The sequence below is a fragment of the Talpa europaea genome (genome assembly GCF_964194135.1).
Source record: "Talpa europaea genome assembly, chromosome: 8".
NCBI classification, from domain to species: domain Eukaryota; kingdom Metazoa; phylum Chordata; class Mammalia; order Eulipotyphla; family Talpidae; genus Talpa; species Talpa europaea.
In genome coordinates, this window is record NC_140075.1 from 24202356 (window position 1) to 24217007 (window position 14652).

General features: G+C 55.8%; 1 protein-coding gene across 1 annotated transcript in view; it reads right to left on the reverse strand.

Annotated features, from left to right (window-relative positions):
* The window catches only part of CCDC33 (coiled-coil domain containing 33), a gene marked incomplete at both ends in the record, with an annotated part of 105945 nt that overhangs the window by 58348 nt on the left and 32945 nt on the right, over positions 1 to 14652 (reverse strand). Inside the window, 4 exons of the mRNA XM_084240123.1 lie at positions 1188 to 1279; positions 7018 to 7134; positions 8661 to 8770; positions 12415 to 12548. Coding sequence (XP_084096249.1) covers positions 1188 to 1279; positions 7018 to 7134; positions 8661 to 8770; positions 12415 to 12548 — 453 coding nt within the window. The remainder of the gene's footprint in view (positions 1 to 1187; positions 1280 to 7017; positions 7135 to 8660; positions 8771 to 12414; positions 12549 to 14652) is intronic.

The window sequence follows — 14652 nt, forward strand, 5'->3', positions numbered from 1 at the left end:
GAGACAAGGAGATGTGTCAGCAGAGGAGGGCTGAGGGGGGCCAGCACTCCAGGTTCTGAGTGCAAGCCTGGCAGCCAAGGGCTCCCACGGGACTTTGGAGCGATGCAGATAGGCAGGAGAGAGCAGTGCCCACCTGGCTCAGGCCTGGACACCTGGACAAGGTGGTGTACCCCGACCTCCTGAGCACTGGCCGGGGCATTAGGAAAGCTCCTTTTGGTCAGGAGATAATGGCAGGCCCAGGTTCCCTTCCCATAACTCACCGTGGCCTTGGCCACATCTGGATGCTTTAACTGGTCTATCTTTAAAATGGGCCTCTCACATCCCTGGCTCACCTTTGAAAGATCTTGCCAGAATGACCCACCCCCATGGGGTATCCTGGTTTAGGCTTGGGGGACATAGAGGCTTCAGGGGCAGGACTCAGGGTGTGGGGGGTATGTGTGTGAGGGGGTGGATATGAGTGTGTGTGTGGTGGGTGTGTGCACACTCTGCTCCCAGGAGAGCTGGCGGTGAGTGCGTCCGCATCTTCCTTCCTCCAACAAGCAGGGGGAGGTCAAGGTCATCAGCACTTAACAGGTGGAGGGTGAGTCAGGGCAATCTCTCGGGCCATCAGAGTCAGTGGAAGTGACAGAGGCAGACAGCCGAGCCCCAGGAGGCAGTGTTGTCACATGTTCCCTGCACTGTGCGGCCTCCGTGGCCAGGAGCCCCAGTCTGTCCTGAGGATGAGACTCCAATGAACCTCAATAGAAGCTGCGGAAGAAGGGGATGAGCCCGCATCAGGGCCAGGGAGCCCTCCAGAAGGGCACTCCTAGGCAGGGCTAAGAGTTCTGAGATGTTCTGTGGTGCCCCTTAGGCTGCCTTGTCTGGGGACAACCGCCACTGGGGCCTCCAGCCTGAACTAGAGCAGGAGTGGGGCTGTGAGTTGGGTGGCAGGTTTGCAGGGGCTGAGGGCGCCTCCTCCACCTGCTGCTTCCCACAGGCTCCCCTCAGGTCCGGGTACACCACCTGTCCAGGAGTCCAGACCCAAACCAAGCTGCCCCTTTCCAGGGACCACGGGCAGCTTCCTGGGACCTGCACCGATTAGGAGGCGCCACGGACCCTGGAGGAGAGTGGGGCCAGGGCTCCTGGAAGCAGCCCGTGTAGCCGTGTCAGCCTCCCCTCCTCACCCGCGCCCCCTGGGCCCCACTCACTTGAAATCCTTGTAGTTGGGGACCACCCGGGCAACGACCACCATGGGGTTGGAATTATTGACCAGAGGCTCATTGATTCCCTGGAGAAAGATCTGGGGGAGAAAGGAGGCGGGTGAGCCCGGAGGCCGTCTTTCCGCCCCGACAGCGGTCACCCAGCCTGCACGCCTCTGCCCAGCTCCGCCTGCTCCTGCCTCGGGCGTCCTTGCTCTGTTCAAGGCTGCCCTCCCCTAGACTTGCTGAGGCAGTCCCCCTGGTCTTCTGTCCTGTACATTCAGCAGCGGGTCCTGCAAGCAGCCAGCCTCGGGGCAGGGGAGGAGAGCAGGGCCCTGGCGGGCGGGAGCGCTGCATTCTGGCCTTCGCTAGTCAGCTGTGCCTGGGGCATCGAGGTTAGGGTCAGGAGCTCCGGCCTCCCTCAGGTTCTGTCAGTCAAGGGGGCACCCCTTGTCCCAGCCCTCCCGCGACCGACCGCGGGTTATCGCTGAGGAGAATGTCTGTGGGAGGGCACTTTGTAAACAGAGTGTCCTCACACCCAAGGTTTGCTTCCCCCTACTCTTCCCTCCGGGCTTCCCGAGGTCAGAGGTTACAGTGGAGGCCTCCCTGGACCCCCTGGAGCCCCTCTAGCACCTGCTCACAGCTGCGTGTTGATAAGGACTGAACTTTGGGAAGGAACCACACACATCAGCACCTCTGGGCTCCTCCTCCTCCCGCATCACATCCGTGGTCTCCCCCCAACCTCCTCCAGTCATCTTCTCAGTCCCCTGTCACCTCCTAAGGACCTTCCTGTGCCCCAGCCCTGACCGCCACCTCCCCTCCTCTGGAGTTCTGTCGGCACAGCTTTCAGGAGGCACCAACAATTGGGGGGCTCCCAGAAGGGGCAGCAGAGAGGAAGGTTGAGGGTGGCGCAAAGGCTTGGGCCCAGCCCTTGCCACCTACCACTGTGTCTAGGCCCAGGCCAGGCATTGGGGAGCCAGGGGGACAAAGACACAGACTCTGTCCCCACCTCCACCTCCACAGTCATCCCAAGAAGCTCCTGATCTCGCTCCTCGCCTTCACCCCTTGTCCACCAAGGTGTGCCCCTCATTCTCAGCCCTCATCCCTTCTTCTGAAACTGGACCCCAGCGGTACCTAGAGGTTGCAGGGCATGGCTGGCTTTACCTTGGTCCTACTGCCTCAGTGGTGGGGCATGGCAGCTTTGCTGGGGCTGAGACGCATTGCCCGAGCCAGCCGCCTGTGGGCAAGCCCCTCCCCTGGCCTCAGCTGTGCAGGCTGCTGGCCACCCTAGTGTGAGCAGCCCCACTGGGGCTCTGGCAGCTTGCCCCAGAACATGTTCCCCACAGGGAGCACCCAGACCACTCCAGTGGTGGTGGCAAGGGGGGAGGGGTGCCCCACCCCAGAGTAGGCCAGCCCTGGGGCTTCAGCAGTGGAGGTGACCATAAGCTCCTGGTTCAGGTCTGTGGAGAGTAGTGTTGGGCCCTGCTGGGGCAGCACAGGTGTTGCAGCTCCCTGAAGCTTCAAGGAGAGGCCCGCAGCACACCAGGCCAACATGGCAGGCTCCCAGTAGCAGCCCACCCCACAGTCACTGGGATCCATGTCTGAGCGCTGCTACAGGGTCCCCTGCAATGCTAAAGCCCACCCTGCTGAGGGGAGCTGGGTGCAGTGTGCCTCCGGCTTCACTGAGGCCAGCTCCAACCCACAAGTCTTCCCTGATCTCAGTGCAGGTTAGAAAGGGAAAGGGAATCTTTTTGGAAAAGGGGATCTAGTGCCAGGATTATAAATGAGCCAAGCTCAGGTTCAAGCTCTCCAGCTGTCATTCAAACCTTGAGCTCATTTATGGGGCTTGAAAAAGTTGGGGCCTCCCCGGTGGCGCAGCGGTTGAGCGCTGGGTTGTGAAGCTGCCCGCGGCCTCTGCGGTGCCAGTTCGATCCCCGGCTGCTCCCCGGCCAGCGGAGGAGGGTCCCCCATGGCGCGCAGACCTCTCCTGCCGCCCGCTGCTCCCCTCAGCAGTGTACTTCGGTCCTTCTGCCTGCTCTGCTCCCCGCTCTGGCTCTGGTGAATTCTCTCACCCTCCCGCGCTTCTGACTATACCCAGTGCATGTATAAACAAAACAAACAAACAAATAAATAAATAAAACGTGCCTCTATAAAAAAAAAATAAATAAAAAAAAAAAAAGTAGAGCAAGCTGATTCATGTTTCACAGGCATCAATCAAACTGTTAGGATTAAAAACAGTCCAATCAGGCTTGTAGGCTGAGAACCCTGAAGAAGATCTACGCAGAGCCAATGGCCAACTTGACTGATTCAGCAGATGAGCTTTGAAGAAGCAGCATTCAGAAGATGACCTCTGTGGGATTCAGCAGACTTCCTCCGACTTTGCAAACCTTTGCTGACTTCCAGACTTTTGCAGGTTTCCAGACCTCTATAGATCTTCACAGAGGCTTGGCCTCTGCACCTGCTTCTGGCCCTGCCTCTGACTGCAGCAAGTAGCACTGTTGGCCTGGGCCTTGTGCCACAAATAGCTGTTGGCTAATGCCAATAGCTTGCAAAGAGCTAAAACACTGGTGTCTCTGACACCACCTCCTGGTGACCAGTGCATACCAGCACTGCTGACAGGTGTCTGGCACTGTGTCTGGTCCCCTTTAAGAGCTCACTGCTTGGGATTGCCCAGCACTACCTCCTGGTGCTGTTGAGCCCAGCACTGTCCAGCCTGGCATCTGGTGCTGTCTAGCCTGGCCTTCACACTGTTGCTGTGGCTGCTGCAGTATCCCCTGAGCAGCCCCACCGGTGATCACCTCCAGCTGCCACCATGAGTTGGATCCTGGTCCACTGCCAAGCAGTGTACCATGGGCTCCAGGCTCTTGTCAAAGAGGCAGTGCCATATTCCATGAGCAGCCTTTGTTTGGAACTACTGGACACTGCAGACACTAGCTGGGGTGACACAGCTGGCCACATGTGGCCTTAAAAACGCTTCTATTTTTCCCAATCTTCTCTTTGTTAATAAACCCTATTGGTGTTGCTCCCTAAGCTTGGTGGTCTTAGAATTGTCAGGGAACTGGTGAGGACCCACAAACGGTGACCTGTTCCCCTCCTCTGGCATTGTGTTAAGTACTGTTTTGTTACCACTCTGACCTCTCACTGGCCTCTGATTTTACTCCTGCCTCCAGCCTTTCCCAAGCAATTTGATACATGGTGGCAAAAGCTGCCTTCTCAAATGAATTGGGTCAAGTCATTCCTCTGCCTGAGATCCTGCAATGCTTTCCCTCCCACAGCTGCCCGCAGAATGAATTCCATAATTCTTACCATGACAGCCAGCAGACCAGCTGTGTGTGTTGGCCTGCTTGTCCCCAGTCCTCCTCTTTGGCCTCACCCCTTCCACATGCACCTCTTGTATCTGTCCCAGGGTCTTTGCACATTCCGATCCCTCTGCCTAGTCTCCCCACGCCTGCCCCACCCACTCCCCAGGACTGGCCCCTTCTTTTCCTTCGGATTGTAAATGCCACCACCTCCGAGAGGCCTTCTGGGAGCGCTCTGACTAAAGTAGGCCACCCTGTTCCCTCTCCTTTATTGCCTCTTCTGATAGCTTGTGTTTATTCCAATTTCTTTCTTGTTGATTTCTGACTAGAATCACGCCCCACAAGGCAGGGTGTGGTCTAGCTCATTCACTGCTCTAGTCCCAGCTTTTAGCAAAAATGTTGGCACTGAGTAGGAGCTGTGTGTGTCAGTGGGATTAATGAGTGACATTTTCATGAAGGAGAAAAGAGGGTGAAATGGGGTGGGGAAGGCTGACAGTGTTTGTGAGTGTGAGAGAGAAACAGATGTGGCTGGGAAGGGCTGGGTGGAGCTGCTCTGGGAGGCTGGGCGGGGATCCGGACTGTGTGCCGCAGATGGAAAAGAGCAGAGAGAGGAAGGGGCTCTGGACCAGCCGAGGGCCATGCCTCAGGCACACCTCAGGCTGGGAAAGGCCCCAGCTGCTCACCCCAGCTCAGCCACTCACCCCGGCTGGGTCACTGACTGCAGCCAATCCCTGGGCCACCCTAAGACTCAGTTTCCCAACCTGCATGCCGAGGGTTGGGACCACACTCTGTCTGCTCCTTTAGGTGCTGACCTTCCGTGGGAGGAGAGGGTGTGAGAGTGGGGGCTTCCTCTGGATCCCTCTCCCTTCCTCCTCCGCCCACCAGCACCTTTCCTAAACCCCTCTGCCAGCACCTGTCTCAGCTAGTTGCCAGCTACCCCTATACAGGTGTGAGCTGATAGGCTGAGAATAGTCTTCCCGTTCTCTTTGGGGCCTGTGGAGACTGAGCTCCGCATCAGAGTCAAAATACTGCGTCTCTGACTGGGCTTTTCAAACTTTCAGTGGGGTGAGGGTAAGGCCTGAGCCACTTCACTGGAGAGTTGTCGGGTTCTACTGCGCCCAGGATGGGGAGGGGGCTCATTTACACCTGCTCTGTGCTGCTGCTGGTCAGGTGCGAAGGAGACGGCTGCCCAAGCACACCTGCTCACTATAGCCGGGTGCGCAACAGAAGCAATTTCTTCTGCAGTGTTCTCAGGTCCACCTTCAGGGCAGACAGGGAGGACATCTGTGCTGGGCCGGGTTCTGGAGGGCAGAGAAGCTCATAATCTCTGGGCAAATCAGAGGTCTGGTGTGGGGCTGGGGTAGAGCCATGGGGGTTGAGGAGGAACTGCAGGTCAAGCTGCTGCCTGGGTCTTGGGGCATGTGGCCACCGCCCTGAGGGATGTGGCACAGGGGACAGCAAGCCCAAGCTGCTATCACTCCTCATTCCATGTGCACATGTGTGTGTGCATGTGCACATGCTGTGGGCTATCCTCAGAGAAGGACAGAAGATAGAAGATCTATTAGCCTACATGCTAATAGCTAGGGGTGACCGTGAAGAGGCAGAGATGTGGCTCAGGGCTTTGGGGTTGCCATAGTCAACTCCAGTCTCCCCTTGGGCCTCAGTATCCCTGCTGTGAAATAGCGTTAAAGAATTCTCCTACCCCCCACCCCCAGGGCTCTCAGTGATATGGGGTGAATCAGATCAGCCATATTGGGGCCCAGAGCTTGGCTGACTCCACCCTGGTCATTCACAGGTTGTGGTGGGATTTGAATCTGTCACCCCTGGTAGATTTGAAGGCTGTGGGAAGGAGAGCATTGCCGGTTCTCCTGAGGCTTTTGAAAAGGTGTCAGATAGCAGGTAATGGGGAGGGGGTGGCACAGGGGGCAGCATGTCCAAGCTGGGCGCAGCCATGGCTCAGCTAATGAAAGAGGCTGATTGAAAAGTTATGAATGAATGAATGAATGAATGACTGAATGAATACCTAATTGGAAGACCAGCCCAACCTCTCCAGGAACAGGACTCGAGAAAGGACGGGAGGCCTTAAAATGTTTGCTTCAGTTATAAATCAGGGCTGATTGCTATGGAAGGAACAGGATGGGAGAGAAAACTGCCAGGACCAAGGTAAGAGGGGGCTTTTTCTTCCCCCCAAGAGATTCAGGGAGACATAGGCCTTGGGAGCCTCCTCTCCCTGCAGCACAGGGAGGGCCTGGGAGGAGCAGAGAGAGGGAGGACAAGATTCGGGCAGGGGCAAATACCTGGGAAGTGCTGGCAAAGGTTGGGCATCATCGCTAGCCTCTTCATCCCCACCCTCCGCCCCAGGCTTCGTTCCTCACAGACTAGTGCGGCTCATTTTGAAAGGCCTGGCTGCTTCCTCCCTTCTTGATTTCTTCCCCAGACACCCCTGCCCAACGCCATTAGTCCAGTCAGAGGTGGCCAAGTAGCTCTTGGGGCGACTCAAGGGCTGGCCCCTCCCCACCCCCGAGCCCCCTGCCCCGCACCTCCAGAGCCGTGTGCTTGCAGTCGATGTACCGGGGGAGGAAGCTGCCTTTCCGGACCACGGTCGCGTACAGGTGGGCGTTGGCAGTGGCTCCCTTGGCTTTCCCAGACGGGGCGGGCTGAGCACAGGGTCAGGGAGGAAGACACACAAGGAAAGTGGCTAAGGGGCAGGGCCTGGCCATAAATCCAGTCCTCTGCAGACAATCACTTGGCATTGCTCCGCGGGGACTATGAGCTGATAATTAAAGCTCATGGTCCCTGTGAGCCCTTCCAAGGAGATCAATATAATAAATCTTCCCTTTTCTATTTGAATATTTCATCACCCTCACAAGGACCACTGCCTGCCTGCTCCCTCTGTAAAGATGTGATAATGGGGCCTGGGTCGTGAGTGGACAGAGAGCCGGAGGCCGGGGGAATGGTCCCAGAATCGCAGCTGAAGAGCTGAGTCTCCCAGGTAAGTCACCAGGTGCTCCGGGCTTCCCCTTCCCCGCCTGACCCTGGTGCCTCATCCTGAGGCCCTGGGCCTGGGGTTCTCCTGGGAGTAGGGAAAGTAAAGTCCTCTTGGCCGAGGTTGAGTTATGGAAACAAGGTCGATACCAAGGCGTAGGGGAGGGGCACCAATGCAGACCGAGGAACTAATACGTGCCAGGCAATATGCTGAGTGTTCATGCCTCTCATTGCCTCTGGTCCTGCAAATGGTCGTGCCAGGACGTACCCAGTCTCCGCGGTGAGGAGTGGGGGCGGGGCTGGTCAAGGGGACTCCTATGGCTCTCCAGGTGGTACGTAGCAGACCTGGGAGAGGAACCCAGAAGCTCTAACTTGACGTGGTTCTTTACACTGATGGGGGAGGGGAGAGTGATGCTCTGTCCCTCTCTGGCCTAGACCCTGATACTTTAAGAGAGTAATTTCTTCTTCGCCAATGAACACTGGGGAGAGGGGGTGAACAGGGAAGGTAACCTGGAAGGTTCAGGTCATGGACTGAGGGGTCCTGAGGTTCCCAGTGTCTGGCTCATGTCTAGTTGACACAAGAGGGGTGCGTTCCTGGGAACACTTTATCGCCCACCTACTCCAGCTCTCCCAGGCCTTCGTCCTGCCGAGGCAGCAAGAGGAAGCAGCCCAGGAAGAACTGGCTGGGGAGAGAGCATGACCTGGGCTCAGCCTGGACCTTGCTGCTCACTCGCTCTGTGACCCAGGATGAGCAGATTCCTTCCTCCGAGTGCCAGCCCCGTGTATGTGAAGTGCAGTTCACCTTGTGGATTAGAGACGGCGTGTCTAGCCAGGGACCTGAAACATAGCAGGTCGTCTAAATACTGTAAATGGTGTATTTCTTGGGTTTCCAGAGGCACGCCCACTCTTTTAACAGAGTACATCTTTAATTGGGACATTCATTTCATGTAGTTGATGTTCTCTGCTCGGGCAGTTTTATGGCAATGAAGTTAGAAAATTCCAAATTCTTACAGAAGTCATTCCTTTCTATCCAGCAGGAGCTGTGTTTCTTGGAGCCACATGATCTAAGACTTGGCACACTGTGGCGTGGGCGCAGAAAGCCCAGAGCTGCTGGGGGAACAGGGAACATCAGGGAGGTTCTCATCTGCCCCTCCTGCTGCTGGTCCCAGGCTCACATGGGCCTGGGGCTCCGGCTCACCTTTATCAATTCAAAGTGGTAGGGGTGGAAGACACGCAGGTACTTGATGGGGATTTGGTAGGACATCAGCTCCTCTTTCTTTTTGTTATCCATCACCTTGAGGATCACATCTAGAGAGAGAGAGTGAGAGAAAAAAAAGCGTGCAGGGTCAGATAGGGTTTAGCTGACTACCCTTCCTCCCAGTGAGTCAGTGAGAGTGAGAGGCATTGCTGAGAAGGGGGGCGCAGAAGCCAGGGTGAGGAATCCACATGCATGCACACTCCACAAGCCTGGTCTGAGCCCCTGCACATGCGTGGTACTGTTGGAACCCAAAGATCCACTTCTCTCCTATGATCCAGGGTCTCCAAGTCCAGGGTTAGATGCACAGAGGTGACCTCAGCCCCCAGAGTGACAGAGTGCATGTACAGAGACACAAGTGAGCAGGAATAGCAGTCATCCCTAAGAAGGGGCCCCTGCCCTGGGTCACACAGTAAGGTCCTCAGGCAAGAAGGGGAAGGTAATGTCCCTTATGTTGCAAATGGGGAAACTGAGGCTAAATAAGGAAAGGTGATTTGCTCAAGAAATCTCTCAGTGCAAATAACGTCTATGTCAAGTACAGGAAAATCAATCTAAGCACTAGGAATAGAGCTTAGAAAACTCTTCAAAGACACTACCTATTGCTGTCAAATGCATGAACTGTGGCACAGATTCCAAAGAGGAAGCCAATGATGTGGAAATAATCCTGGCGGTCCTGCTCTAGCGAGGCCCTACCATGCGGGAGGCCTGAGGACGGGCACCTCTGAGCCATTATTCCAACAAGTCCCGCCACCGTCCCTCGAGTAGGGACCACTATCTTTGTTTTGGAAATGTGGACGCTGAAGAGTGTATATAATTTGATCCACTAGCCACTGGTACATGACTGATGGTTTATGATTTGAGGAGGAAGAGAAAAGGAAGAGAGAATACATGGAAGAGGGAGGAAGACGGAACGAGGGAGTTAGGGGAAGGAAGGAGACAAGAGAGAGACCAAAAGAAGCCCGGAGAGGGAGGAGTGGAGTGGACAGGCATCCCCGAAGGAGATTCTTGGCACCCCTGGCTCTTTGCTTTCTTCTTTGGACAAGGACATTTCAGCACCGGGGACAGCTGCCAGCCCAGCGGGCCCAGCAGGCTGGGAGCCAAGCGCTGCTGGCTCCTCAGGAGCTGGGTGGGTCACCTGGACTACTAGGAGGAAGCTGCTGCTTCTTCCTCCGCCCCACAGCTACCCTGGATGCCTAGAGAGGGAAGACATTTGCAAAGGTCCCTCAAGGGCTGGCCAAAGGCCCCTCAAGCGACCTGCGCTCAAAGGAAAGGTAAAAATGGGCCGCTCCTGAAGAAAGCAGAGTAAGGCCAGGTATCTAAAATCAGCAAACCTGGGGTCTAGCACCAGCACACCAACTTGCTCTGTGACCTTTAGTCAGTCCCTCAACCTCTCTGTGCTTCACGTTTCTGCTCTGCAAAATGTTAATACTTTAAAAAAACAACACCCTTCTCTTCATATTGTTGTAGGGAGGGGAATATAAAATTCTAGGCAAATGTTCCTTGTGGCTGTCACTATTTTCTTCCTCATTAACCATCTGTAGTGCTCCATGTATTCACCCAGCCCTGAGCAGACAAAACACAGAGCTGGAGGAGTCCAGTGCTCAAAGCCAAAAAGCTACAAGAGTAGCTGGGGAGGCTACCGCCCCTCGCGGCCATTCCCTACCGCCAGTCCTTAAACATGGTGGGAATTTGCTGAGACTGAACAAGGGGTGAGTACCCTGCATTCCTGCCCCCCTGTCTCTAGAGCTCTGTGGGCAGCCAACAGATGAGCTGTAATTGGGGGGAATGAACAGCTTTCCCTCTCTGTTCCTGACTGCATGCTACAAACACACTTTGTCAGCTTTTCCTCTGGGCATTGTGCCCCTCCAGCCTCCTGCTGCTTCCTTTATGTGGCCAACAAGCCATTTCTGCTGCCTGCCTGTTTTGGCCCCGACACAGGTCTGCAACTCCCCTTTGCTTTTCATTAACACATCCTTGAGTTACCTCCTGCCCTCCCCCCACCTCTTGGCCTGGCCTCCATTTCCCCACCCCCTACTGCAGACATCACCACAGCAACCGGTTCCAACCAGGTTCCAATAAGCATCCAGCTACTCCAATCTGCAAAGAGATGCCTGCCAATTTCCCTGCCTGCTTGTGGGGCTACCCTACCCGCCAGTTAGTATTGCTCCCTTCTCTGATGCTCAGATGGGCCCCAAGGCCACTGACTCATCGAGCCCTTTCCTCTAGCCATCCCAGATATGTAGAGCCCAGGCCAGGAACTCCCGCCAGAGTCCACTCACCACAACCCCTGATTTCTGGTCACCGGGTACATGCACACATACACATACACACAAACTACACACACTCATGCACAATGAGGCACATGCCACCACTCAGATAAATCTGCACACATACCACACTGTTGCAGCCAGATGCGTGCACGGACATGCACAAAACACACAGACATGCATGCCTACAGGCACGGTCACAAGCACATATGCACACGCACACATATGCTAATCACACAGGTGAGCCGACATGCAGGCATTCACCCACGTGCACACACATGCATCTGCATGAAATCCTGGGTCAGTTTTTCCTCTCCTTTTGCATTGTTTCATGTCACCTCAACAGTCCCAACAATCCCTTTACAGGCAGCAAACAAATCCTCTGGCTTAGCCCAGAACTGGTTTCTTCCCTCTTTGTAGCTGCTCCTCCTTGCCCCTTCCTTTCACAGTCTTTAGCAGCTGGTTTTCTGCTCGTTGTGAGGCAGACAAAGTGTTTAAGTCCCTGGGATGATTTCCAGGGGAGAAGTCAAGCTTGTCCTCTGTGGAAGGACAAGCTGCAAGACAGGAGCCTGAGATGCCTCTAGCTAAATGGGAACAGAGGTATCGTAGACCCAAGTGAGTCTGGGCTGGTGGTGCCCGATGCCAGCACCCACGGCAGTCCTGGCAGCAGACAGTCAATAATGTTGCACACCCAGCTCAAGCTCTTGCCCTGGAGTGGAAGCCAGACCCCTGCATGGAAACACAGGGTGCACATTATGCACACCCACAGGTACCAGCAATTGCCTGCATGGGGCAGAACTGGCCAAAACAGGGACTGGAAAGGATTCGGGGGTAGTGGGGTGAGAGCTGCCCCGTGTCCCCCACGAGGGTGGACCTGACAACCGCGAACATAGGGACCCTACTGTCTGACCGGCAGCAGTCCTGGAGGGCCAGCCGGGTAAGGAGTCACTCTAGAGAAGCAGCCAGGCCTCGAGCTACAGCAAGAACACGCAGTGGCGAGGTCTAGATCTTCCGCCTGCTGATCACTTGAGCTTGAGCCAGGCATGTGAGTTCCCTGAACCTCAGTGTTCTCATCTAAACAGTGGGAGCGGCCTCGCTCCTCCGGAAGCTGCGATGCCAAGGAGCAACGCGTGGGATCGTGCCAGGAAGCTGTAATGTGCCGCTGCAGCGGGAGACGATGGTAATAACAACCATGAAAATAATAACAATGGTCGTAAAAACGATCAGCTTTCATTGTCTGGAAAATTCATTTATGTGGAACAACTCATTTTTTGAACAGGCTGGGAGATGAGGCATGACAGTGTTATGATTTTTTTCCTTTAAAGTGCTTTTAACTGAGCCCAGGGAGTGTTCAGGTGGCTTCCAGCTGAGCTGCAGGAGCTCTGCCTCCCACCCCCTGCACACGCCAGCCCGCCCAGCCCTCTGCTCACCTTCTTGCCCTGCATCCTCAGCTTGGATCTCCACTTGGACTGTGTCCCCCCACGTGGGGGCTTTGGTGGGCTCTGAGGTCACAGATGTCACTGCCTTGGAGTTCAGTTTCTTTGCTTCCTCAGATGTGGTTTTCCTGGGGAGGGCAGGGCAGGCAGGGTCAGAACTAGAGTGAGGGCAGCCCGCCCGCTGCCTATCCCCCTCCCCGACTCCATTGTCCATAAATCTGAGCAGAGAGTGGCCACAGCATGAAGGGCTTCTTCCCAGGCAGACACTCATGTCATCCCAGGCCCAGGGGACACCAGGCCTCTGTCCTCCGCCGCCCTGCCTTCCCCGAGCCACCACACTGTCTCTCAGGCCGCTGCTGAGGGCTTCACATGGACTCTGGCACCAGGGCCGGGGTGGGAACAGACACCTCGTCTGTGACTCAGCCCCTGCAGGCGCCTGTGTGCATAGGCCCCTGGCTGTCTTCTCTAGGGTTGTGCAGTGGGGGGAAGCCTGGGGCAGGGGGCTGTGTCGTGCTTGCCTGGTGACCGCTCCTTTGACCTGCACCCTCTGAGTTTCTGGGCCAGATTTCCAAGGCTCGGCTCAGCTCCCTGCTCTGTACCCTTGCGGTGGATCTCACACGTTTCTACCTTCTGCGGTACCCACTGTGCAGGGCCCTGGGCCGGGCACCCTCCTCACAAGCGGGGCAGTCCAGGCTGTTCAAGGGAAGGTGGGAGCTTGGGCGCTCTGCACCCCAGAACACCCCGCAGGTATCTGATAAGCCACCAAACAGTTCAACGGGAGAGTTAATACTGTTGAGGAAGTTATTATGTTGGGGCTATAAATGGTGCTGCTGCATTAACTGCGGCAATCATGGGGGAGCAGTCATTGTGGAGAGTCTGCGCAGGGAAGCCACACCACACGCTGGGGTGGGGGGTCAAGGGGGAGGCATTGTACACATGTGCACATTGTACCCCAGAGTGGGAAGCAGAGACGGTGCCCTGGCCAGCCCCTGCTTGCACCCCAGGAGCATTCCCAAAGGAAATATTCACCCAGAAGCTACAGCCAGTCTGCCCATGTTAGCACCAGCCTGTGATCCTTTCCTCCAGGTACCCTTCTCTCCTCCTCCAGGAAGCCTTCTGGCCACCCTCCCCCTCACAGCTCCTCAACATCCCCCAAACTTGAGTGGTCTGGCTCCTTGCTTCCTACTTATCACAGCCCTTTTCCTACAGAAAACCATTTTTGTGGGTGTCCTGACCCCAAACTCCAGGGGCCAACTGAGGGGCCCCTCTCCTTCAGCTGGGAGGCTGTGTGGCAGGGTGATGACAACAGGGGCCTCGGAGTCAGACCTTCTGGACTCCAAATCCCAGTCTCCCCCTTGGCTGCTGTGTGGCTTTGGGCAAGGTGGAGAGCCTTGCTGTGCCTGCCTGCCTTCGTCTGTCGGAATGGGGATGACGGGGCAGCGCTGCTGTGGGCCGGAGGTGAATGTGTGCAGTGAGTTATGTATAAAGTACCTGACATGCTGTTAAGTGCTATGAAAGTGTGAATAAGAAGTTTAACTGCCCCTGACTTGGGGTCCCCCCCCATGTGACCCCCAACTCTGGGTCTGTAACTGAGGGTATCTGTCTGCTGTGATCAAGGTCTGGCATCCTGGAAAGCATACAGGCTTCATGCTTTGTTCAAGCAAACCACACAGAGGCCCTGTCCCCTGCAGGACAGAGAAGGCCGAAGTCTGAAGGCCAAGAAGATCCCTGGTCAGCTTTTTAATTCTGAGATATGACATAAATAATAGGATTTGAAAAATTAAAATTAAAATTATATATATAAAAATACAGGCTTCATAGCCACACAGAAGTGGGCTTTCAGCCCACAGTTCTCTCTGGCCTGGTCACCTTCCCTCTCCGAGCTCCGTTCCCTCCTCTGTAAGCAGTCTCTCCCTCTAAGAGCTACTAACGACTGGAAAGAAAGCATGTTAAGCTCCTGGCACACAGACTCTGATAGCTGCTGACTGAGGGATCCAACCCGAGCCCCTCCTTGGCTCCTCTGGGTGCTGTGCTCATCCTGACAGCTGCCCCAGAGTCAGAGGCCCCGAGCTCTCACAGCCTCTCCCCTTCATTCTGCCTGCTCTGCTGGTATCGGTGCTCCCCTCCTCCTGGAACTGTGCTCCACCATGGGCTGCCGGACAAGGTGGGAGTCCCAGGGAGGTGTGTAAGGGGCGGAGGGGTGTCCTTGTACACCCGAACATCAAACCAGGC